At 37.4% G+C, this 23,573-nt stretch overlaps 1 protein-coding gene across 4 annotated transcripts in view; it reads left to right on the plus strand.

Annotated features, from left to right (window-relative positions):
• Positions 1–23,573, plus strand: part of FAM193A (family with sequence similarity 193 member A) — an 83,606-nt gene that overhangs the window by 32,160 nt on the left and 27,873 nt on the right. For all 4 annotated transcript variants that reach the window (XM_064448996.1, XM_064448993.1, XM_064448995.1 and 1 more), the window contains exons 2-8: positions 2,203–2,268; positions 4,952–5,197; positions 7,522–7,688; positions 7,969–8,136; positions 10,979–11,213; positions 14,420–14,544; positions 18,962–19,106. In XM_064448996.1, coding sequence (XP_064305066.1) covers positions 2,203–2,268; positions 4,952–5,197; positions 7,522–7,688; positions 7,969–8,136; positions 10,979–11,213; positions 14,420–14,544; positions 18,962–19,106 — 1,152 coding nt within the window. The remainder of the gene's footprint in view (positions 1–2,202; positions 2,269–4,951; positions 5,198–7,521; positions 7,689–7,968; positions 8,137–10,978; positions 11,214–14,419; positions 14,545–18,961; positions 19,107–23,573) is intronic.

Below are 23,573 nucleotides of genomic sequence, written 5' to 3' on the forward strand. Positions count from 1 at the left end.
TTTTTTTCCTCTCTGTCGGTTTTGAGCTTGCTATTGTTTGAGCCCTATTTGGACAACTTCTGCAAGATTCTTCTAATGTTTTCTCTAATATGCTCTTTAGCATGTCCTTCCCTTGCCTGTCATGTTGTTATTTACTCCCGCTTAAGCCATTTTGTGATTTATTTTTTATATTTGCTCTAAGCCCCACATACAATGTCTTAATCTTGTTGCCTACAGAAGTTTAAGTCTTAATGATTCTCTTTACATTTCCTTCTACTTGTCTAATTCCTTTCTTTAAATTCCTAGGTGTTTGTTCTTTCTGCAGATATTTAGGTCACTACTAAATCCTGTGGGGTTTGCACTAATATTTTGAACCAAATTCTGCACAGTGCTTAGGATCAAGAGATGCCTTTTCTTTTTTAGTAGCGTGACAACTAGTTCCATGAAGGAGTTAGCCCTGGTGTTCAGTATTTTGTCTTGGCATCCTGTGACATTTAGTGGATAACAGAAAGCTCCCACTTTTGTCTCTGCTTTTATAACACTTCTGGCTGCCTTCAGCTTGGTCACTCAACACTTTCATGTTTAAATGTGACAGCTCATGCATTTCTTGTTATCACTGTCTTGAATGTAAAGAAGGTAAATGTACTCCCTTAATGAATAGGTAATGTTTTTGGATAAATTTTCTCAAAAGAATTTTTTTTTGAGCTGCAGATATCAATTTCATTCTGAAATTTCTTACTGGTTTCTTTGTTCTTGAATGTATATGCATGCCAGTAACCAGCGGACCTCCAGTACTGGATGATTCTTTTCTTAAAGACGACTGACTCTAATTCAAAAGTCTTTCCCCCCACATGCACGCTTGTTGGAAAGTGGCTGAATAAAAATAGGGTACTCATCCACATCAGTATTTTTACTCCCATGATTTTATATCTGAGATGCTTGACTTGCATATGAAGTCTTTTTTCTTAAATACTTACTCTTCAAAGTTAGCATAGGGTATGTAAGTCAAGTTGTGTGGTTTCTTATTTGTGTCTGTAGCAATGATTTGAAGATTGTGTTTTACCCTCTAGTTTGCCTGTGAAAAATCCAGCTGAAGACAATGGCTTTGCAATAATCTCACTGTCTCTGTAAACCAAGCAGTCAGTAATCCTGTGGATGTGTAAAACTGGAGGATGCTCCAGTTTGAGTTTCTGGTTTGGTAGCACGGTAAAAATATTTTCTGAACTCGGTAAATCCAACACACAAGATGTGGGGGTTCCTGCATTAAACAGGCTGGATTTTATTGCAGTCTTTAGAGTAGTCTTAGAAACATTAGTATCAGGCAATAGTAGGTGGAAAACTGGAGAGCAAGAAGGGGTTAGCAAAAACATCTGAAGGGTAGAACAGAGGCATGAGGTAAATTGTACCTGAAATTCAAGAGAGAAACCAGTGCTCAAGAAGAGGGAAAATAAAGAAAAAAATATTGACTGACTTTATTTCCTCTCTCATTTCTTTTAAATCAAATGCCTTTTGTCAGTGTGAACTAGGGCTCTTCACTGCCACTGACTTGAATTTGTATGCTGTCTGAACTTTACTCTTTTTTTAGTGTCCTCAACTAATGCTGTATGAAGACACTTGGGGCTTGTGAAAGGCACTTCATTGATACCCAGTGTAGTCTCTGTAACACTTGCAGAGAAATAAGGTACAGGAGAGAGCTCGGAGAGGTTTCTGTATGAATTATAACCTGCGGCAGGAGGAAGGCTTCTGCAGCGGAATAGCTGAATGCCATGTGGAGGCTTGCTGTGGAAGGGTCTTCCTGGTTAACGCTGCATATTTTTCTGAGCAGTATTGTATTCAACTTTCAAAAGGCAAGAAACTTTGGTAATTGTCTCAACTCACAATAGAAGTTTAAGAGCTAAAGGCAAACAATCAAGTACAGAAGGAAAAAAGTCGTTTTCCTTATGACCTTTTTCTGTACCAATTCTTTCATCTCAGAGTTGCATTGCTAATAAAACAGCTATAGTGCAAAAGTTTAAAATGAAAAAACTGTAAACTTTTGCATGTGTATAACTTCTATTACAAAAAAAAGGATTTCCCATCTCTGCAGTCAAACAATCATTCAAGCTTCAGAAGCTGTTTTATCAACCCTCAGATGCAGAGGAAGTTTTTCTTGTTTAATTTTTAAATGCTCTTTTTAGCATTAAACTCAACTATTGTAACCAATGCACTATTCATTTTTTCCAGGTTTCGCTAAATGGTACACAGTTTACAGACAATTCTGTTGGATCAGAATTCACAGGTGTTTCTCAGGTATGTGCAGACAAATATTGTGGGTGTGTATGATAGTAGAATTATTTATTAAATGTACTAGAGAACTCTTCAAAAAGATCTACATCTCTGTTTGAGAATGGGACTTGGCTAACTGAAGTCAGTTTCTGATGACTTCACTATTCAAGCTTTAAAAAGCAGTGAAAGCTACTGTTTCTAAAGCAAAATTTTATTGTTATAATAAGCTTGAAATTGGACATAGATGTGTAAAAACCTGCAGTTCTATGGTAATAAAGTTATTCTTGGAAATAAATCTAAATACATAGCAGAGATGCAGTTATTTCTGTTCTGGCTTGTCCTACTTCCAGCTTTCATTTATGCATGTTATATCTGAACATGTTTCAGAGAAAAAGTGAGACGGGGTGTTTTCTTAGAGATGCATCACACGCTTTTGAAGTTTGACTAGTGGAAAAATATCTTGCTTTTCTCAAAACGTACACTTTGCTCTGATTACACTAAAGACATACAAATGTATGTGTGACCTAATTCCAAGCTTATCTAATCCAAGAAGAGTTTAGTGCTGCTGCTGAAATGGTCACTGCATTCATCATGTTTTAAATAAATAAGAAACTGCAATTTGTAGCTTTATTTTATTATGACAGAGTCATAAGGGGAGTCTGAGGTGCTTATGGTATAGATTTTGTCAAAGTTCTGTCAATTTTGTTAGAAATAAACTGCTTAGAAACCTTCATTCTTAGCAGTTGGTTCCTAGAGCACAATGCAAATCAAGTGCTTTCATTTGAACTTCCTATCTGTCATATACACAGGCCAAGTTGAGAGATTGTTAGGGTTTTACTGAGTCTGAAGTGGCTGGAATAAAGATTGTTCTTCCTGCTGTATTTGCCATTGCTTTTTCAATGATCATGGTGCAACTTTAAGCAAATTGCACACACGGGTCTTAACTTTTAGAAGTCCTTGCAGCATGGCTGGGATATGTTTGCAATGACCCTTACCTTTGCAAAAGAGTAAGTCTCAGGTTGTCCTAACTTCTGAACTTAACACCTTTTTGTCCTCTGCTTTTTCTTCATGTTGGAAGATGACCTGCAGATGATGTTCATAATGATTTGCCTGCAATACCTATCAAGATGTCATTGTCACTCCAACAGAGACTTAATCCGCCTTCAAAAAAAATTATTTTAACAAGGAAACTTTCAGGGCTAAGGGGATGAGCAGCTGTGGCCTCCTGCGTGCAGGGTTTTTAGGCATTAATAAGATCTGCAGTTGAGCACAGGTCAGCCAAGAGGAATGTCTAATTTGAGAAATCTGTTTATGCTTGTAGAGCCAGTAAGGGGATGGTTCCAGCCTTTCAGGAGGCAGAGTGAGTCTTCCCTCATGAGAATGTCTTCTCAAAACCTGCAGTAGACACCTGGAGAAATTGTGTTTTTTCTTGCCTTAGTGCTTAGGTGTGAATTCTTGCTGTGGCATCAGTGAGTAAAGAGATTAGCTGTTCTTACTACATCTATTAACTTAAATTTTTCATGAACTTCTGAAAGATGATACTTGTGGAGATTAATTCAGTGTGTCTTTTTTTGATGTCTAGAATTCTCAGTTTTTCATTCCATATTGCTGAGTCTGTCAGCTTCATAAATGCAAAGAACACAAAACCCAGAGTTTGCGATGCTGTGCTGTTTTTCTTCAGATGTCAGCAGTAGGGAATTGATTTGTTCTTGTTGTAAAGACAAAAGGAGAGTTAGTGAATTGTGTTATAGCTTCAACTAGTCCTTTCCTCTAAACAACTTCTTGCCTGTGCTTGTGCAGTTTAGCCCTACAGGATCTTTAAAGCACTGTTATTGTTAGTATTGAGGTTGGAGCAGTATCGAGAGGAATGCTTGAATGACTTATTCAAATTTTGCCTTTCTTTGGGGAAGGAATTTAACTATTTTGAGGTTTACATAGAAGATCTTGCTAATTAAGGCAGAGCTAATAGCTGTAATATAATCAGATAAATCTGTAACTCTGACATTACAAGGTGGTTTGTTCCATTCTTTATAATGTCATTTATATCTCGTAAAGTTGGATTCTCTTTGGCTTGTGCTGCTTGACATATTTTTGAGTATTAGTCTTGGTGAGTAGTTGTCATCTCATGGCTGAACCGTATCTTCATGCACAGTAGTAGCATCTTGGAAGAGGAAGTAAGTTTTGAACTGCCTCTGTCCTCATAAGTTACCAAGTCTACTTTATTCAATGGCTGATAGTGGATTTTAAGACCCTACTGATTGGTTTTACAAAACAGAGTTAAGCTTTTAATTTTGTCAAAAGCTTAGCTGAAGGTGTCTTTGTTTCATTTAGTATTGAAAAAGGAGGTAACGGAGAACTTGGAAGAGCTGTTCTTTTTCCTTGTTATTTCTAAGAATGACAATAGTAAAAGGAATTGTACTATCCTTTTTTTATTTTACTTACTAGATTGTTGCATCTCGGCTGAATTATTTTAGAGGGGAAGGCTGTAGTCCATGTTTCCTGAAAACACTGCTTTTTAAATGGGAGTGTATTCATAAACAGAATTGTTTGCCACATGGATATTAACACTGCTGTGTTTGATCTTGGGAGTCTTCAAGTATTCACTATTTAATGCTGACTGTTAAAATATTTTTTTTTAAATCTCAGAATAAGTTTTTGTGGTACATATTCTGTGAATAACCAGTTATTTATCAAAACATATTTCTAGACACCATTTACCTTTGGCTTGGGCCAAAGGGCACCATATACAACTGGCGAGCATTGTCTTCTTTGTAGAAGTGAACGAAAAGATACTTCGCTTTCAGAGAGCGGAATAAAAAATTCTAGCAAAACAGCACTTTCCACATCTCCAAAAGCAAACAATATGCTGCATCTTCCACTGTGGGTATGTCCAGACTGTCGACGAACAGTCGAAAAGGAGGAAAGGCATGCTACAATAGAGCAATCTCTTGTGGTAAGTTGAAAGTACTTCAATTCAGTAGACTAAGAAGATATGTTGTTATGGAGTGAATGCTACTTTGTGCTTTGAAATAACTTAAACAGTAAACACTTAGAAAGTGTTTTAGGAGATTCTGGGTTTTCCTGTGAGCAAAACTGAACAGGCAAATTGATCCAAAAATGAGGAGTTCTGATTCTGAGGTTTTAATTTTTGAGTAAGGCAAGGCTTGAATTTGTTTCTTGCTGGTTTTTTTGCCCTTGTAATTTTTATTAGATCTCATACTTTGTCCTTATCCCCTTTACTTAAATTCTGTTTCTTTGCTTTTATCAATGCAACTTTAATCATTACACTTTTTTCTATTTTGTCTGTTCATGTGTACTTCCCCCCTTTGTGAGGCCAACTACCTGAATTTTCCTTGTTCTTTCAGTAGTGTTCTTGAGGCACTGCACTTGCACTGCCACCTTCCTGCAGGTGTCTGAGTTTTGTCATCTTTTCTTTCCTGTTTCTTTAAATAAAGAAGCACAACTTTGCATAGAATGTGTCTACCAATTTCTTATTCTTTGTTATAGCACTGCAACCACTGACTTAATGGTGCTAATATTTCAAGTTGTGATTATTTTCTAAATTATGTGTTAAAATGTATTTTCAAATGAGAATTCAACATCACTTAAGAGCTGTGTTCAGTGTAGCAGAAAGGTAAAAAAAGTTCATTGACAGGTCCAGCAAAACCCTGTTAGAAGTAGACTATGATACTATTCTGCAGACCCAAATCTTCACAACTGATCTGGGAAGCCACATGTTTCCAAAAATTGGAAGCATTATAGATTCCAGCTACCATCTTCTTGTAGGGAGTGAACAGGCTGTGCACGTGCCCATAGGCACATGCAGATTTTTTTTGTCAGTAAACACATCAGTGTTAAAAAAAGATTGTTTTCCTATAGCATATGTTATTAAACTCATGTTGAAAGCACAGTTAACATAGTTTTTTGTAAGTAAAACTTCAGGGTATATCACTTGTATACAAACAGTGTTTTCGGATATTCGTGCTATTAAAAAGGGTTAGTAAAATTCAAAGATATTACATCTAAGGGAATTATACTGGTAGTCTGATGGTAAACGCATCCTAGAGAGTTCAAAGCACAGCAAGACTGAAGCACATCATTGTTCAGCTGAGTATAAATTTTTTAAGTACTTAAGCTCTGTTTGATGAATTAGTAAAGAAAACAAACATCCTACAAGTCCAAGGAAGGCAGGATTTGCTTCCTAAATGTTTTAAGTTATAGATACTCCAGGTAAAATAAAAATTGACAGTGGTTTCTTAATTTGGCAACGGTTTTCTTATTTAAAGAGGAATTTTTAAAAGAAAATGGAAAAAGGATTTTTCAAGCTGGGAAGCTTAAGTTAAGTGGCTAGTCAAATGAGAGAAACCAGCTGGGAAAAAACCAAAATGAGCTTTAAAAAAAAAATCTGTTGTCAGTCATGCTAGCCAGAGTATAAGTGGTTTGCTATAGATGCTCCTGTGTTCAGCTTGCTGTTGCTCTCATTACGTAGCTTGGTTTGCCTCAGCACCATCCCCAGTAGCTGGTCTTGCTGTTGGCAGCAAATACGTGCAGGTTTGTTTTGACCTGTGTTTGCATCCTGCCCTGGGATCTGGAGTGAAGCACAAAAAAATCCCCCTTCAGTCATTCTAATGATGTGGGAGAGGTCTCTGCCTGGTGCCACAGAAGGCTGGTGGCAACTTGGGGAAGATGCAGGAGAGGAGCATGGTATGTACTGGTGCTGGAGCACAGAGGAGGGAGAGAAGCTGGAGACCAAAATACCAGCAGCCTCGGAGGGAGGTTTGTGTCATCTGCTAGTACTGAGCAGCACTGTACACAGGGATAGCATCCATTCCCAATGACAGCAACTTTCTAACATCCATTACTAGGAAGTAGTATGTCTGGCTGTTATAAACAAGGAGATTTTACAGCTTTTTGCCAGAAACTACAAAAGTCAAACATACTGCCAAATAGAGACTGAAGAGATATTACTAGTTTATGATTAATCATGGGTGATGCAAACTTTCCTTTAGCTCAGTTCATTGTTTATGCTGGAGTACATAAAGGTGATAATTATAACCACGATACTTGGGTTATTGGAAATGAAACTATATCACTGGTTTTCTCGGTCCGTATCCTGCATTTATTAGGCTTTCTGAAGGTAAATTCTTTGTGCCTGATTGAGTGTCCTCCCAAAATACATTCACCACTAAGAATTGCCACATTAGTATTTGCCTACCTATTAACACTTCAGACTTCTGCCTTACAAACTGAAGGCGATCTGCGTTTTTTTCCTTTCAGAGCCAAGATTTCCTTTTGCACATGCCTCTTGGAAACAGTGGATCACAGCAGGAATCTGTAGGAGGAGGAAGAATAACTGTTGGTGCACAGACAGTGCCTGCTGCAGATCTTAGCAATTCCTCTCCTTCAGACATAGCATGCAACTGTGAGGCCTGTAATGAGCGCAGGTAAGAACTGAATTCAAACTCAATAGCACGGTGCCTGTAGTCAGACTGTCGACAGTGTTGTAGCTTGTCCGTTGGTGTATGCTTAAATGCTAAACAGGCTATCTGGCAATAACAGTAACTTATGGATGGCAGTTCTAATCCAATTTTATACTTTCAGTCATGTTATTTTAGGCATTTTCAGATATATGTTGTTTTTCTGAAGAGCATCTTCAGAATAGTATGAATCAATACACCTATGTTATATACAATAGAGAGTAATTATTTTTGTCATTATTTGCAGAGAGAATTCAGCAGAGCCTGAACGTGAACCTCAGCAGCTTCAAAATTATTGGTCAGAAGTAAGATATATGGTTCGGTGTATATATCGCCAAGCTGGGACCCCTTTGGCAGATGACCAAGACCAATCTTTGGTACCAGATAAAGAAGGAATGAAAGAGCTGGTGGATAGGTATAACACTTTGAAACGTATATATAAATTGCTAAGAGAATTTTTAAAATTGGTTTTTAAGTTGCTTTTTCATAGAATGTTACTTACCATCTGTAGGTTGTAGTTGCTTGGAATGATTGCCTCTGCACTAGACTGAAAAGTCAGAACAGTCAATTCTATTCCATGCAGGATTTTTAAATGCTAGCTTGAATGCATGGGAAGCTATGAAATTTGTATGCTGTTTGCAATAGGAATATTAATGTATAATTAAGGAAGGGTCCCAAAAATCTCATTCTTCAAAAGACCTGGAGATTATGATAATTAATACGACAATGTTTAGTTTGAATTGCCCTACATGAAAATCTTACCTTGTTGAACTAACCTGAGTTGTAATAGTGCTTGCATCTTACTGTAGTTGTAACAGCTAGAAGAGAAGAGACTTCAAAAAAAAAAAATCAGTAATATTGGCCATGGATCACTAAATGAGGTGGATTCTGACAACTTTCTCATTTCAGAAGTTGAAATTGTAGCTTTTCTAGGTGTCGAGTTGAAAATGTGCTTAATGAGATCCTCAGTTGAGGGATTTTTTTCTTTTGAGAATAGTGTGTCTGTCCTTAAGGTGCATCAGGAGGTTCATCTCAGTTTGTGTAACTGAATATGTGGTCAAGGAATAGTTGCTCTCCTTGGTTCTGTATGTACTTAATATACTATGGTCTGACTAGTCTGACAAACTGTAGTTCTTATGTGGAGTTTCTAGCTGAAGCTAAATTCTGGCAAGCTAAAGGAACTTTTGAAAGATTCTAGTCATCTAGCATTGTTCTTTATATGACTGTACTCCTGAATCAGCCTTAACAGGTAGTTTAAAAAGCTTATTGCACTTCTGTTACAGAAAAACTGAGTGTTTGGTTTTAAACACAAGTTGTGTAAGTATAGAGTACTATAGTATGCCTCCCTGTTAGACACAATTTATTTAAGTGATTAGAACATGCAACATAGGTTTTGAAATCAAAGATGTTTAAATGTTACAAAGTGTGTAGGTAATTAAAACTTGAATCACAGTTAAAATGGTTGTTGACTTTTATGCAGTTTCTCTTCAATGGAAAAATTTTGGAAATTGGAACACGTGTTGTATATCTTACTTATGTACTTAGGAGCTTTGATTTCTCTAGAACTCCTGTTTGGTTTTGAGAGAGATTCATAAAGCACAAAGGCAGAAACACGTTCTCAAAGAAAGAAACCTTAGGTGTCAATATTTTTCACTCGAGTTCCTTACGGTCTCCAAAGTATGAATTAAAATTAGGATACTGTGAGCAGACACTAGTGTGTCTTTTAACAAATCTAGTCAATGTAGGTGTTGAAAGTGATTAAAAAAAACACACATGCAAAAAAAACCCTAACTCCCCCAAACAAACCATGTAGGTGGCATGCCAAAGGTCATATTGTGGCCAAGTAAATCTATGTTTAAAGGCAGAAATTCCTAATTCAATGTTCAGCTCTGTTAGAGCTGGCAAGTAACACTCTGGTCTTCTTGAAAATAAGTAGTGGTGCCAAGTACTGTCCCTGTTTTATGTTGGAGCACTTTATGGCAGTATGATAGTACTCCATGTTGTGAATGAGGAGGCAAGAGCAGGGACTAGATAGCAGCAGACTTTTATTCATCTAACTCTTAAGTACTAATCCCTTTCTTCTTCCCTACCTCCCTGTGCTGTAAAAATATCTGAGGCAAGTGCTTAAACTCCATGCACAGGACTTTAAATAGTATGTTTTCACTCTACAGTGGTTCAAAGCAGCCATGGTGTTCGGTTTTCTGTGTGAGGTGGTTCAAATCCACATCTCACTTCCAGGAGAGTATCAGACCTAGCCAGCTGCATGCTGTCCTTAGCAGGAAGCCCTGACTCTCTTTGACACTGTGACAAGTGACACAAGTCTTGTGGGCATTGAGTGGCTGAATAGAGTGCATGGAGGGCAGTATGGTTCTGGAGCTTCAATGTTAGTGTGCTTCCGTTAAACAAAAGAGTCCCAAATTCTAGTCCCTGTTACAGACTTTAAAAAAAAAAACTTCAAACACAAAAAAAATCCTCACCAATCATTTGTAGTGATTGCAGCTTAGGTGCTACCATAGTAGAGTGCCCTAAGTCGTGTTCCTTGAAGGACATTTTTTGTGGCCCTGTGGGTCCCACACATCTGCTATACAATGGCACAGCTTCAATAAAAGATGCAAAAAATGTCCTTGTACAGGAGATCTGCAACTTGGGGTAAGAAACTCTAAATGAAGGTGAGAAGGAGTTTCATGAATGAGTGTCTTAAAAGTTTGGTAATTGTATGAATGTTTTCTTTCAGTTCAGCTCAACAATAGAAGTGTCCCCTAAAGCAGTCACCGAGTCCAGTCTGATTAGTATATATATTTAGGCATGTTCTGGCTGCCTAACAGGTCAAGCTCCTTCAATGGCTTGAAGTAAAGGTCTGTTCTTCTACAGGATATTAGTCCTAGATCTGGCTGTTCCAACTGGGACACTTATTAGGGCTGTATATAAGAACATTGTGAAGAAGCTTGTCTGAAGAGCCTAAGTGTCTGTAGGGTTGTATGCAAATAGAATAAAGGTGTTTCAGCTCACAAGTTGAAGTGAAATACTAAGGTCCTAAATGAATTTGTTCCTCAGATGTGCGGGCATCCTAATCCTAAAGCTACACGGGAGCTCAGTTCCACAGTGTAAAACTAGGGAACTGGACTGTGTTCTCCCAGATTTAAGGTAGCTGAAGTAAACACCAGCCATTGTTTCTTTTTGATGACATTGATGGTAATTTTTAGGAAAATAAAAATTGATTAATGCATGTTTTTTTAACAAATACTATAAAAATACAGGCTTTGTGAAAGAGATCCATATCAGCTTTACCAACGGTTGGAACAGCAAGCTAGAGAATACGTGCTTGAAATGAAGGTTCGTCTGCTCAGACACTTGTCAATGGGATCTAAAGTTGCATCAACGTTAGCAATACAAGGGCCACCACAGGCACATCAGTTCATCTCACTCCTACTTGAAGAATACAGTGCACTCTGTCAGGCAGCATGTACAATCAGCGCCTTTCTAGTAACTCTGGTAAGACTCACACTAACCTATATGCTTTTACTTGCTAGGGGTAGTGCTAGCAGAGCTGCTCTGAGCTCTTTCAGGTGTCTTCTGTGGTTTGTAAAACGTAAGGTTTTTTCCTATGTGCCTGCTTGGAGACAGGAATATTCTGAAAATGCAAATTTAATTTTCAGAGTTGTAGATTAGGCATCTCTTACAGTGAATTGATGAAATTACCTTTTGTTTGTAAAGAAAAAGGTGGGATGTTTGTGGCACTTATTCTGAAACTAATCTTTAAGCTGATCTACAAAAATTTAGATAATGCCTTTGAAAATGGGTGAAACACTCTTAAATGGTCTCTTGACGGCCATGTTTAAAGGATACAAACTTTTGTGTGTAGCACTAACTTAGATTGTTTCAATGTTCAGTTTTTCATTTAACTTAAAAGCAAGAATGGCTACTTGAGAAGATCATGTCTTACCTTGGAATGAATTATGTTATGCTATGTATTTCTAAAGCTCTTGTTCGTTCTTAAATGTTGTTCTTGGTCAACTGATTCTGATGTTAGACTTGGAATTATATTGTCATGTAGAAAATAAGCAACAGCCTTAAAAAAGAAAAATCTCTTCTTGAGTAATTGTCCATCGTGAGTAATTCTGTAACTCTGTTTAAGGGCTGAGAAGGTTATTAATCCTGTTTTGTTAATAATCCTTTCCTGTACATCCTTTGTTGATGTCCTTACCCTGTGCATCCCTCTTGTGTAAGCTTTGTGCAAGCAAAAAAAAAAGTGGATGAACTGGTATATTTGGGGTTTTTTGCCAATTAGGTGAATGTGACAGTAGGTATCTAAAGAAAGGAAAAGAATAGGCAGTAACAAGACTATGATGGCCACAGGTGAGAAGGATATAAAATGGAGGAGAAGCAGAGCACCATTACTGAGGTAGGGCTGTTAGTAAAATTCAATTGGCAAAGCGGGAAGATGTTTCTGTTAAGGACCTTGAGCATGTGTAATGCCTTTTTTCTGTTGTCAGTGTCAATATTTGCAGTTGTCTGTTGTCTTCTCCAGCATTATCACTTACAGATGTGAGGGCACTGCCATCTCTCCAGTTTATTGGCTGCTTTTAATAGTTGTTAAGTCTTTAACAAGGTGCTTGGGAGAAGATTGATCTACAGGTTGTTTTGCATTGGAACTTAGAAATTTGTTCAGCTGAAAAGCCAAAGGATTACAATAAAAAAGTTAGCTTTCTCAAAGTAGATCTGCCAATAATTAACCCATTAGTGCCAGAATTACGTAGCTGATGAGAAAATAATATTTTAACATTTTTTCCCCTGGTTACTATTGTGAGCTAGTAATCATGAAAACTTAGCAGGTAGAGAGATTGAAATAATGACCATGAAGAACGAGAAGATGCTTGAACTCCCTAATCTTCCCCTTTCCTGGCAAAATTCGAAGTAAAATAAAATTCCTATTCTCCTTTAGAAAACAAAGCATAAGAAAACACAAAATACCCCAGATCTTTCTTGTTCTTTTCCTTCTGCAGCCCAGTAAATACTGTAAACTTCTTTCTACTAAGTCATGACATACAGAAACTGAAATGTGAGAATGTAGGATACTGTCTCTTGTTATGAATTTCTTAGGTTTATTAAATAACCTTTCTAGTAAATGGAGTAATATGTCACAGCTTTCAATACAGGTAGTAGGGTCACTAGCCCTTTCAGTGTGTGTGGTTTTCTCTCAAGATACCAGCGCACCATGGAAGAAGGAATCTTTTCAGCTGAAATACATAAAAGGCAGTCAAGATCTCTAAGCTTAGTGTAGCCTTCCTTTTAAAGGTAAAACCTTCCCACATAGCATGCTGTACAAAGGCATATAATGCCTTGAACCTCCACCTGTGAGGAACTAATTTCTCAATGAAATTATGAACAGTTGTCCTTCCTTTCAAAGGAATCCAGCTAACTAATGATGTTAAAGAGCAAGGAATGTCAGATTATACTGAAAGCAAGCTGGAAAGACTGTGGTCGGTGCAGGAGAGTCCTCAAGTACACAGTATAACAGACTAGAAGGGAGAACTTATTTGGTCTTTCTTTGTGAGAAATATAGTACTCTGTGCCATCTGATACACAAGATTTTGTAGGTAAGGGTTGACTGTGTTGTCCACAGCATAATATGGAAATTGGTTAGGAAATCAACCTTTCTCAGTGTTGACTCTTGTAATTATTAGCGATTTACAGAGATCTTTAATATTTTAAAGACATAATATTCAAAGTAAAAGGGTACATATGTCTTGTGCAACTCAAAAAAATAAAACCCCAACCCACCCTTCTGAAATTATAACAAAACTCCAGAATTTATTCCTTTTTTTGAATACTGGTAGTCTCATGTTAGGTGTGATATAAATATGTATTTGGCTTTTAACCCACTATGCTTAACGACACTTTGAAATTCCAGGGTATTCTGGTATTTCTGGGTACTTGAGGTTATAGTGCGCGGGGCTCACTTGCTGATCTGATAGCTAGAACGCTTGCATTTAATTTTCCTGTGTGTAGGAGTTCTGATACAGAAAACCTGCGTACTGCTGGCTACATGTGGAAAAACTTATGGACTTGAAAAAAATATTACACCTGTCTTTAGGTTCTTATGTTTTGACAATGAAGTTAAATTTTAGACCTTGAAATTATATACAATTACTTGTTAAATAACCTCAAGTAGAAAAACATTCTGGTTACTAGAGAAGTAAGCTGTTAGTCTCCTGTCTATTTAGAAAACTTCAATTTTGAAGCTGTACTGGGAGAGAACTGCTTACTTGATTTATGTCAGTTTTGAATAAAGATTATAGCTTGCTAACATAGATGTCTGTTACTAGATAAGTTCAAATAACTGAAAAAATAATGAGAGACAATTGACAAGAAAACCTGAGAGGAACTGGTTCACTTCATAAGAGATATCTTCCAGTGCAGAATTAAATGGAAGCTTTCAATGACGTAGTCTGATTTATCTTTTTCTTTAATCCATTACAATGTAGAAAAACAAGGAATGAAGCTATGGTTATTTAAGTCATTAAAGAGTTACTTAAATTCTGAGTTTCTGGGTATTAAAACTGGGTGAGATCTGAGCTGGATAACCCAGCCTGTAGGTTGGAAACTAGATTAGAAAAAGATTCTTGCCTTGGACAGAAACTGCCCCCTGCCCACACTCCCCCTGCCCCAGCTTATTTCTGGTTGTTTTTTTGTTATAGGAAAATGAACATTTGAAGAAATTTCAGGTGACATGGGAATTGCACAATAAGCATCTGTTTCAAAATCTGGTATTTTCTGAGCCACTCCTGCAGAATAGCTTGCCAACGTTGGTGTCACAGCTAAGGTAGAGTTTAACTTTTCTTTTGTAATTTAAAGGAGAAATCAAAACCCATGTTTGCAAGCACAGTGTCTACAAAAAAAACGAACTCTGCTGTTTCTACAGTTTAATAGGTAAAAATCCCGTTGATCTGTCTTGAAAACAGTATTGTTGATTGAGCAGGCTGCTGTCATAACTTGCTTGTCAGAAGAATTACTACTGTAATCTGCTTACTTGTGGTTACCTACAAAAATGACAGCATCATATGAAAATGCTGATGGTATGACTGAATAGTACTGTTTCACTTGTCGTCAGGCATTGCTGCTATCTTTACAGCTCTACAAGCAATTAAAGCCTCAATGCCTTCGTGCTTCCCACAGTGCACAGATAACTTAATTTGGATTTTTAAGCAATCTTTTTATTGGAGAATGTAAAAGAAACAAAATCCTTTGCGATGTGCTTGTAGGTCTGGTGACATAATGCGTTTCCTAGAGCTTTAGAATGTATATTTTGTTAGCAAGGTTGCTGTGCATGTAGCTTGTGTACCTGCAAAGTGTTTCGGGTTCTTTAGGGAAGAGGTATTAATTTATAGTAATGTTATTGTTTATCCAAAGTCTGAATATTTTTAAAGTACAGTCATGGATGCTTTGTGTTGACCTCTCAATCTTGTTTCTGATGAAGAGACATTTATGCTTTGTATACATGTGTGTTTTTAAAGGTATTGTCTTGGGTATATTTTTCCATGCTACAAGACCAGTTTGTCTGTCACAAGAGATGTTGCTCACAGTGAATAATGAAGTTTTTGATGAGTTCTCCTTTTGCTAGTAGATATGAGAAAGGAAAGCAAGAAAAGGCAAGAAAGCTTAATTGTCACTGGGCTCAGCAAGACATCTAAGGTCCCTCAGAATAACCTGTCTCATTGGTTTACATGAAACTGGGTTGGTACTAAAAGCCTTTTTTTTTTTTTTTTTTTTTCCTCCCCCCCTTCCAGGCAGGTAATTATGTTTCTGTGTTCAATAGCACATTGTTCAATCACATATTTCCCCAGTGATCTGTGTTTGATTTCCCAGTACCACTGTCACTGACGCTGTATCCCTCAGTCATCTCCATGCTTTCTGGCAAGGCTTCTCTGCATCTCTTACTCCAGCAATCCTGGCTAATCCAGACTGTTTATATTGCCTTCATTTGCAGAGATGAGAATGGGCTTAGTGAAGTTTATGGTCATTTCTTGACAAAACATTTAATTGTTTTCATTTACCTGGTGTTCTCAAGTGCTACTGCAGTTAAAGTCTGACCACCAAAAAGGGTTTCTTTGCAGAACTTCACTGTAGTGACAGCTACCTTCAAGGCTTAAATATGATGAAAGCAGAATCTCTTCCTGCAGGAATTTTTTTCCAGTACATCCGTGTTCACTAGATAGCTTTAAGGGTGTTTCACATAAACTGTGGTTTTGCCTAGATTGATTCACGTGAGCCTTCCTGAAAGGAGAGATTCATCATGAGCTTCTTGTTCTGTTGTTTCTATAGTGTATGTCTTGCTTTTCTTTGGTAAACATAGATTGCGTCTGTTTTCATGGGCTCCCAGGATTTTACTGCTGAGTTCTCTGGGTCTTGAAGTAAGAGAATTAGGTAGCCTTTCCTGAGAAATTTTCTGGGGCATAGTCTGCCTTCTATTGGGCATTGGTGGAAGAATGTTCCATCAGAGAGACCTCACATGGAGAAGCAGGGATCAGCCTAGTCCCCTGATCATTTGGTCAGTAGAGAATTGTTTGCATGCAGTAGAAAAGGTGTTGCCAGAGTTTCTTTACAAAAGAGCATTAGCCTTACTGCTTTCTCTTCCTGAAGAAGAAATGTGAAATGGTGTTTTGGCATCTCAGCTTCACTTAGATTTTTGGGTGCTCACCCTTTCTCTCATTGCTTATGTAAATCACTAAATTTTTTGTATCTCTGGCTTTTTCAAAATACACAATTGGTGTACTGTGATTAGTTCCAAGAATGCTTATCAGATGTCAGACTAAGAAAAGATGTTCACTTAGAGGTTTAAACGTAGCAGTCTTGTGGGGCTGCAGGTTATTAGCTAATATGAGAACAGCTGTGTCAGTATTTCGCAGGACTGGTCATCTACTCAGGGTAAAGGACCAGGGTCTTCATGTGTTGTATTTTGGTTTCTACCTAGTCAACACCTCTGGCTTGTTTAGGAGGCACACTCAGGTGTACAGTCTGCAGACCAGCTGTAAGAACTGTCCATATGCTTATCAAGAGTTACTTAATCAGAAGGGCTTCCAGGTCAGACACAACATTTCATAAGGCTGTATTTTCATTACCAATATTTAAGGAAATCAGTCCTTTCATAGGGGAGTGACTAGTCCTTCCTGATGAAGGTGTCTATATGAAAGGTTTCTTCAATGTTAAATGTCTTTCTTGGGTTAAGATGTTTTTGATTATATACAACTACTGTCATGCCTCCTACATTCAACAGACTGCTTTATTGGGGTTTGGTAATGAAGTAACTAACTGATACCTGGGGCTTTTTTCTGTCCTCTCTGCTTTCCCTGTATGGGATGGGACAGTGTTCAGGGTATATGCACAGCTTCAGTTAAATGCTATTGGCCAAAAAATTCTGGGCTCTTGCAAGATACGCAGGCATACAGTAGGATATATTTCAACAGGCATGTCGTGGAAGATTCAGTTACTGTAAAGTGGGCAATCCTGTTACATTTGATGTATGTGTGATGCTTTTTATTACCTTTTCTACTGCAATCCAGGAATATATTCCACATCTGTTTACAGGGCTGAAATATTACCTAGACTGTTGCTTTATATTTGCTTCAGGAGTGAAAGTATATTTACTGCTGTCATGTTAACCTTTACTCAAGAATGACAATAAAAATTGAAAGTGTAAAAGCTGTTGCATTGCTAATCTAAATTTTTTAAAATTAAGTTCTTTTGCTTTTAACTTGAGAGTGTATTTAAAAAAAGACTTTGTGCACAACTAGTGTTTGAAAGAATAGCACTACTTAGCAGCAGTTGTCAAGAATTTGTTCTCGTATCTGTACAGTAGGGATCAGTTTCGCATAATTGTGTAATACAGAAACACAGGCTTCAAGAAAAGTAGTAAATCATTATCTAGTACCAGAAATAGACAGCGTTTGTACTGATAGTGAGGAAGTGTTGTATCCTAAAGTCACTGTATCCCTTTCAGCTGCTTTTTGTACTCTATCAAGCAAGGACTGCCCAAGTTTCTAATGTGCAGAATTGTTTGTGCACCCTTCTGAAGTGGTTGTGTTGCAGGTTCTAGGCAAAAAGAGCAAAATAGCATGACTTTGCCAATAAATTCAAGTTTGTTTTAAGAGCTGTAACAAAAATGCTTAGAGTTGTCTGTTTGTTCAGCTCTTCATTATACTTAATTGCCACATTAAAATTAAGGGCTCAGTTCTTTGCCAAATGATAGGTCGGACTATGTAGTTCTGTTGCAATGGAATTCTGTAACAAAACTCCGTGAAACGCTGGAACTGGCCTTAAATGTCAAGTTTAGAGATATTTGAATTTTGTGTTTTGGTACTGGCTTTACTCATGACACAACCTCTGTGCCTAATTAACTACCAACCAGTTGCCTCTTAATTACTGAGTAGGGGGAAATGTTGAAAAGCATTAAGTTTATTGGTGTTAATTTACAGGTCATTAGAATTCAACATGCTTTAAACACACGTTATCAAATGGAATTTTGTGTTTTTTATTTATTTCTGCAGTCAAGATTTCAGGAATTTGCTTATTTATTTAAGAATCATTGTAATGTGCTCAGACTTTTTTTTTAAAAGGAATTTGCTGTACAAAAAATAGTAGAACAGGATATCTGTCTCCTGTTTCTGGGACTCTTACAGAGACAGTCATCAGTGAACAGCATAACCACATTTTGAACTTGATGCTGCTCGAGTGATAGTAGATAACTGCTTCAACCAAATTATCTCTCGTCTCGTTCCACAGTGCTTTTTCCAACTGGAACTCCAACTTGTCTAGTAATTGTTTTAGCATTGTTCAAGAGTGTTCTGATGAGCAAGTTTCTGGCTTACTATATAGCTCTTCAGTCAGTAGTCAACATGTATATTTAGCCCATAGAATTTGGAAGGATAAATACATCGAGCAACAAAATTTGGATAAATACGGCTCAGTAGGTTTGACATCTGGTTGCTTGTGGGAAAGAGGCTCTAGAAATGTTGCACTTCCCACATTCTTGCTATTGTTGGTTACAGAACATTGGAACGAGCAGTTGTTGGATATTTTTTGAAAAATGACTAAAAATAATCAACTTGGGGATACAAGCAGCTATGTGGGCATAGGTGTATCAATAACTGCACTTAAACAATACTTTTTTGGTTGGCAGAACTTAAAAGCATGATCTTTCAGTGAAATGTCTCATTTGTAACCAGTGCTATTTGAATTTTTAGGCTTGGAACAACGCACGATTCCTGTAGTGAAGATATGTATAGTACCTTGCTACAAAGGTATCATCAGCTGGAACAGGAAATGGGTCAAGTTGCTGAAGCATGGCTTGAATGCCAGAAAAGAATAGACGATTATGTTGATGAACAGGTAAGAATCATGTAAACAGCCTCAAGTCTGATTATGTAGGGAGCAGCCCGTGAAAGGCTGTACCTCCAGTGAAGAGTTGCTGTGGTATTTTTATCTAGAGCTTTGAAGCAACAAAATGTAATGTTTTTCATTGACGTCAGTCTTTCAGAATAGAAAACAACACTAACATACCAACACGGAATGGTGATTGTACAGAAGCATCTACAAATTGTTAAAGCAGATTGTTGTGCCATTGTTTAGAGATGGTCTTTGAACATTTTTGAACGACCTTAGCCTGTCTATTACTGATGCCGTGAAAAGCTGAAATCAGGACTCAGTAGTCGGAATGACTATTAAGCAGGTATTCTTTATTGCAGTGCTGGACACACAGGGGATCACTCCTTCTAATGTGCGTGCCTGCACAGGGTTAGTTGCATAACTTATACAAGCTTTACATACCTATTCATTAGTTTCCTCAGAAGAGATATACATATTGATTAATTTCCTGTGGACTCATTAGCATATGCAAATGTCCTTCGCACATGCCTGTTGGTGTATCCAGGTGGTTGTCAGGGGTCTCTGGATGAAGGATATACTCTTCTTCATTGTGTCCACTGGTTAACTTTTGCTTTTGCGCAGACTCAGTTCTAAGATCACGTATATACTGTCATCAAGTCTGTTCTGGTTTAGTGTTTGCTCTGCAGTTCCTTATCTTTACGGTTCTGTACATCTGCTTTTCTAAGGTCAAATGTTGTTGTTGTAAATTTTTGTTTAGGTGCTTCTTGTCTTGAAGCCTTCCTGGCTCCCCCAAATCAACAAGTTTTAGTCACAACAGTTCTAACTCTATCATTACTAGTCTAACTCTATCATCACTACTCTATCATAGCACAGTAATCTGAAACTTTCTTTTGTAGTTGTCACTAGGAAAAGGAAGCAAACAAAACCAGACAAAAAACCCAAAACCAAAACCTACCCCACAAAACCCCGTAAGCTTCCAAAATAGTCATTGCATTAAATGAAATTCAGAGGAGGAGATTGCTTTTAAAAACTATTGCTTATTGCATAGTGTGGTGATGACCTTTGTACAACTGACAAAATCAGAACTTCAGAGTCTCACTACATAAATATTTGAGACCTCTGAAGTTACCCTTCTTTAATTAAGTGTATGTTCTGACAGCTCTGAGTTTGTGCTACTTTTCAGAAAATAATAACATTGTTTTGTTGACTCCTACATTGTCAAGAGCTTAATATTCAGGAAAACAGCTGTTTATTTTGCAAGTGGTTGTTTATACTCTCGCAAAATTGCTCATGTGATTTTTGTCTCATGTTCAAAGAACTTGATTTTTTAAAAAAAACACCTCATATAAGGCTTTCAATACTGTTTAGTTCAATCTTAAGTATACTAGAAGAAAGAATATGCTTTAAATAACTGAAGATACAGGATTTTATAGACCTTGTATCCTGACGTTTTATGAGCATTGGGAGTATGGAGATCCAATTTGAGATGCATTAATGTTATGTTACTCCTATAAATACGTGTATTTTAAAGTCTTACAGTACACTGTAGATGTCCTTCAGAAGCTGTTTCCTGTGATTGAAGATTTAAGTCAATTTTTATCATGAATTCCAGTACCTTCAAGATGAGGACAGCACGTAAATAATTTTATTTTTAGAGATCATTCTATATTTGGGGTCTGCACCTGTGAGCTGTCAGTTACAAAGTTTTGTCTTGGTCTGGCTGCTTTTGTGCACCTAAATAGTTGATGGCAGCTCAGTAAAATTTCATCATCTCACGTTTTGTGATACTAGAAGTTATTTTCCTTGTAGTGCTGGGGTGTCATGGCTGTCTGGTACTGCCTCTCCAGTAAGAAAGGGAGCCCAGTTCACCTCTTATCATTCACTTATTTTCCAAAAGAAGGGAATTTCTGCAGAGTCACATTCATGTCAGGCTTGTGACTGGTTGATCTGCACCACTTCAAAATCAGCCCGTAACTGGTTTTTCTGTACTTCTCTGTATCCAGTGACCATGCAACTGCCACAATTAGTCTTACAGAATTTTTTAATCTGCTCAGTGAAGCCTGTATCCTGATGCAAGCAGAAACCTTTCTCCCGTTTGGAAAAACTTAATATGATGACTTCTTATTTCCTAATTACCAAAAAAGCCTGCAAGGGGGGTGTGTAGGGAAAACAATTCTAAAACTTAAACCATCAAATGTTAAAGGAGATATTGATATTCATATTGGTATTTATATGTAAAAAAGTTACCTTCACAGTCATGCCTTAAACCCTGTGTTGGTGATAACCTGTGGTTATACTCTCTTATTCAAAAATACTTCATTCAGTATGACCATTTTACCTGAATTTGCAGTGGTATTTTTGTCAACAAGGTAGAAATCAGCCTGGCTACTATGGAAACTGTGGATCTTAACAGTGAATGCGTGTCCATTATTTGCTGCCTCTCAGCTTAATGAAGTTGTGAGGTTTTACTGCCTGATGTATCAAAGGTTAGAACATGCAGACCACCACAGATGAGAACCTGAGAATGGTCCTCATTTATCTACTGTGGAACTATACCCAAAATTTTAGACAGGGCATCAGCAGAGAAAATTAATGGACCTTCCAGTACAGTATGTTATGTTACTTCTTCTTGGGGGGAAAAAAAATTAATAGCTTTTGCAAGTAATAAAAACTCTACATTATTTAAAAAAAAACAAACTGTGTAAGACAGCTGTGTCATGCAGAGACATGTAACTTAATGCGCTGCTATACCACATGTGTGTACACTGTAATAAAATTTAGAAGCAGCATTTGTTCCTGTCAACACCTGTATTCATCACATGCTAAAACCTGAGGAAGATTTTTAGGGTATCTGAAATACAGGAGAGTTTAAATGTACGCAACCTATACCTCCAGTTCCTGTTTTTCTTAACAAATTTAGACTACATTTAACTCACGAGGCCCTGAATATATCTGGATCATTCCCATAAATAATGGCTAGGCAGTAATATGTACATTGTGTGAAAGTGTTTTCTTTTTTTTTAAATCTGGCTCCCACAGGAGAAAGTAATAAAGGAATGCTTTTGCCCAGTTCCACAAGAGCCCAAGGAGAGCTTCTTGCTTTTCTCTCCATATTCCTGGGGGTGGGGGGGTGGTTTGTTTGGGGTTTTGTGGGTTTATGTGTTTGGAGTTGTGTTTTTTTTTTATTTTTGGTGTTTTGTTTTGTTTTGACAGTCCTGGTCAACTTAATAGAAAAAACAGTATTGTATGTTCATAACTGTTTTTTGTCTTTATAGTGGGTGTATAATCAAAACACTATTTTAGGGTACTGAGAGTTTGTGACAAGATGAGTTACTTTTTATTATTTCTAGTGAAACAGGCGAGGGAAATAGATTAGATTCACAGGTGGAATTTAGGGTGCTCAAATGTGCTATTTACATTTGATACAGAGTTTAAAATTTGGAAGTAACAAGCATACTGTGATATATGTATGAACATCAAAGTTCTCACAGGTGATCTAGTGGTATGTGTCACTTCTGACCAAACTGCTGGTTTTGTTTCATGATTAAATCCATTTCAGAATGGAAAATACTTGTTCACCTGCCTGTCTCACTTTGCCATCTCCTGTCTGATGGATCTCAAATACTTCTTAGCCTCAAATAAACAGGGAGGAGGGAAGAGGGTGGTGGTGGACCTCTCTTCTTCATTGGGCCGCAGTGGTGTAGCATATTCATTGCAGATGTGCAAGAGTGAAGTGTAAATTCTTCCTTCTGATGGCATTTGAATTTCTCTCACTCCCTAGCAGAATTCTAGGACATGAATCATACGGTTTGTATTGCAGCTGCTTTGCTCTGCTGAAATAAATATTCATTGGGGAAAAGGAGGGGAAAGAAGTTATTTTTTTATTTATGGAATTAATAACATGAGATACCTGCAGATATGGGGTATTGGAAAGGCTGTGAAGTTGGAAGTATGAAGACTTTAGCTTCGGCCCCTGTTACCATTAATACTCAAGAGTACGCAGACTTAAACCATGCTGTTTTCTTTGACAATTTCTTGGCAGGTTTGAGTAGGCAGCTCCCAGTTAATGCACTGGCTGTTTTAAAATTCATTCTTTGGCATTAAAGTCTTCCCTTATAATCTATCGTGAATGTAGGTGCCTACTTTGAAAGTGAGGATTCAGCTAGGTGGCAGGGCATCTAAACCAGTGAGTATTGATGTGTTTAAATATAGCTCAAGGGTGCTCAGAAGCTGGTAGTACAATCAGGATGAAATCTTTGATGGTTTTCACCACAGACTCTGCAGTACCTTTTAGTGTGTCTAAGAAATGGTACCAATGGTTCAGGAATATTTCATACATGCCGTTTTTTTAAAAAAACCACACATGCACATGATAAACTCATTTTTTGGTGTTAATGTAACCTCACCAGAGCAAGGGAAATCAAAATCTACAGTAGTCATTAGAATGACATGCTGCTGGTTTTGCTGAAT

This window comes from Phalacrocorax carbo, chromosome 4, assembly GCF_963921805.1.
Source record: "Phalacrocorax carbo chromosome 4, bPhaCar2.1, whole genome shotgun sequence".
Taxonomy (NCBI): Eukaryota; Metazoa; Chordata; class Aves; order Suliformes; family Phalacrocoracidae; genus Phalacrocorax; species Phalacrocorax carbo.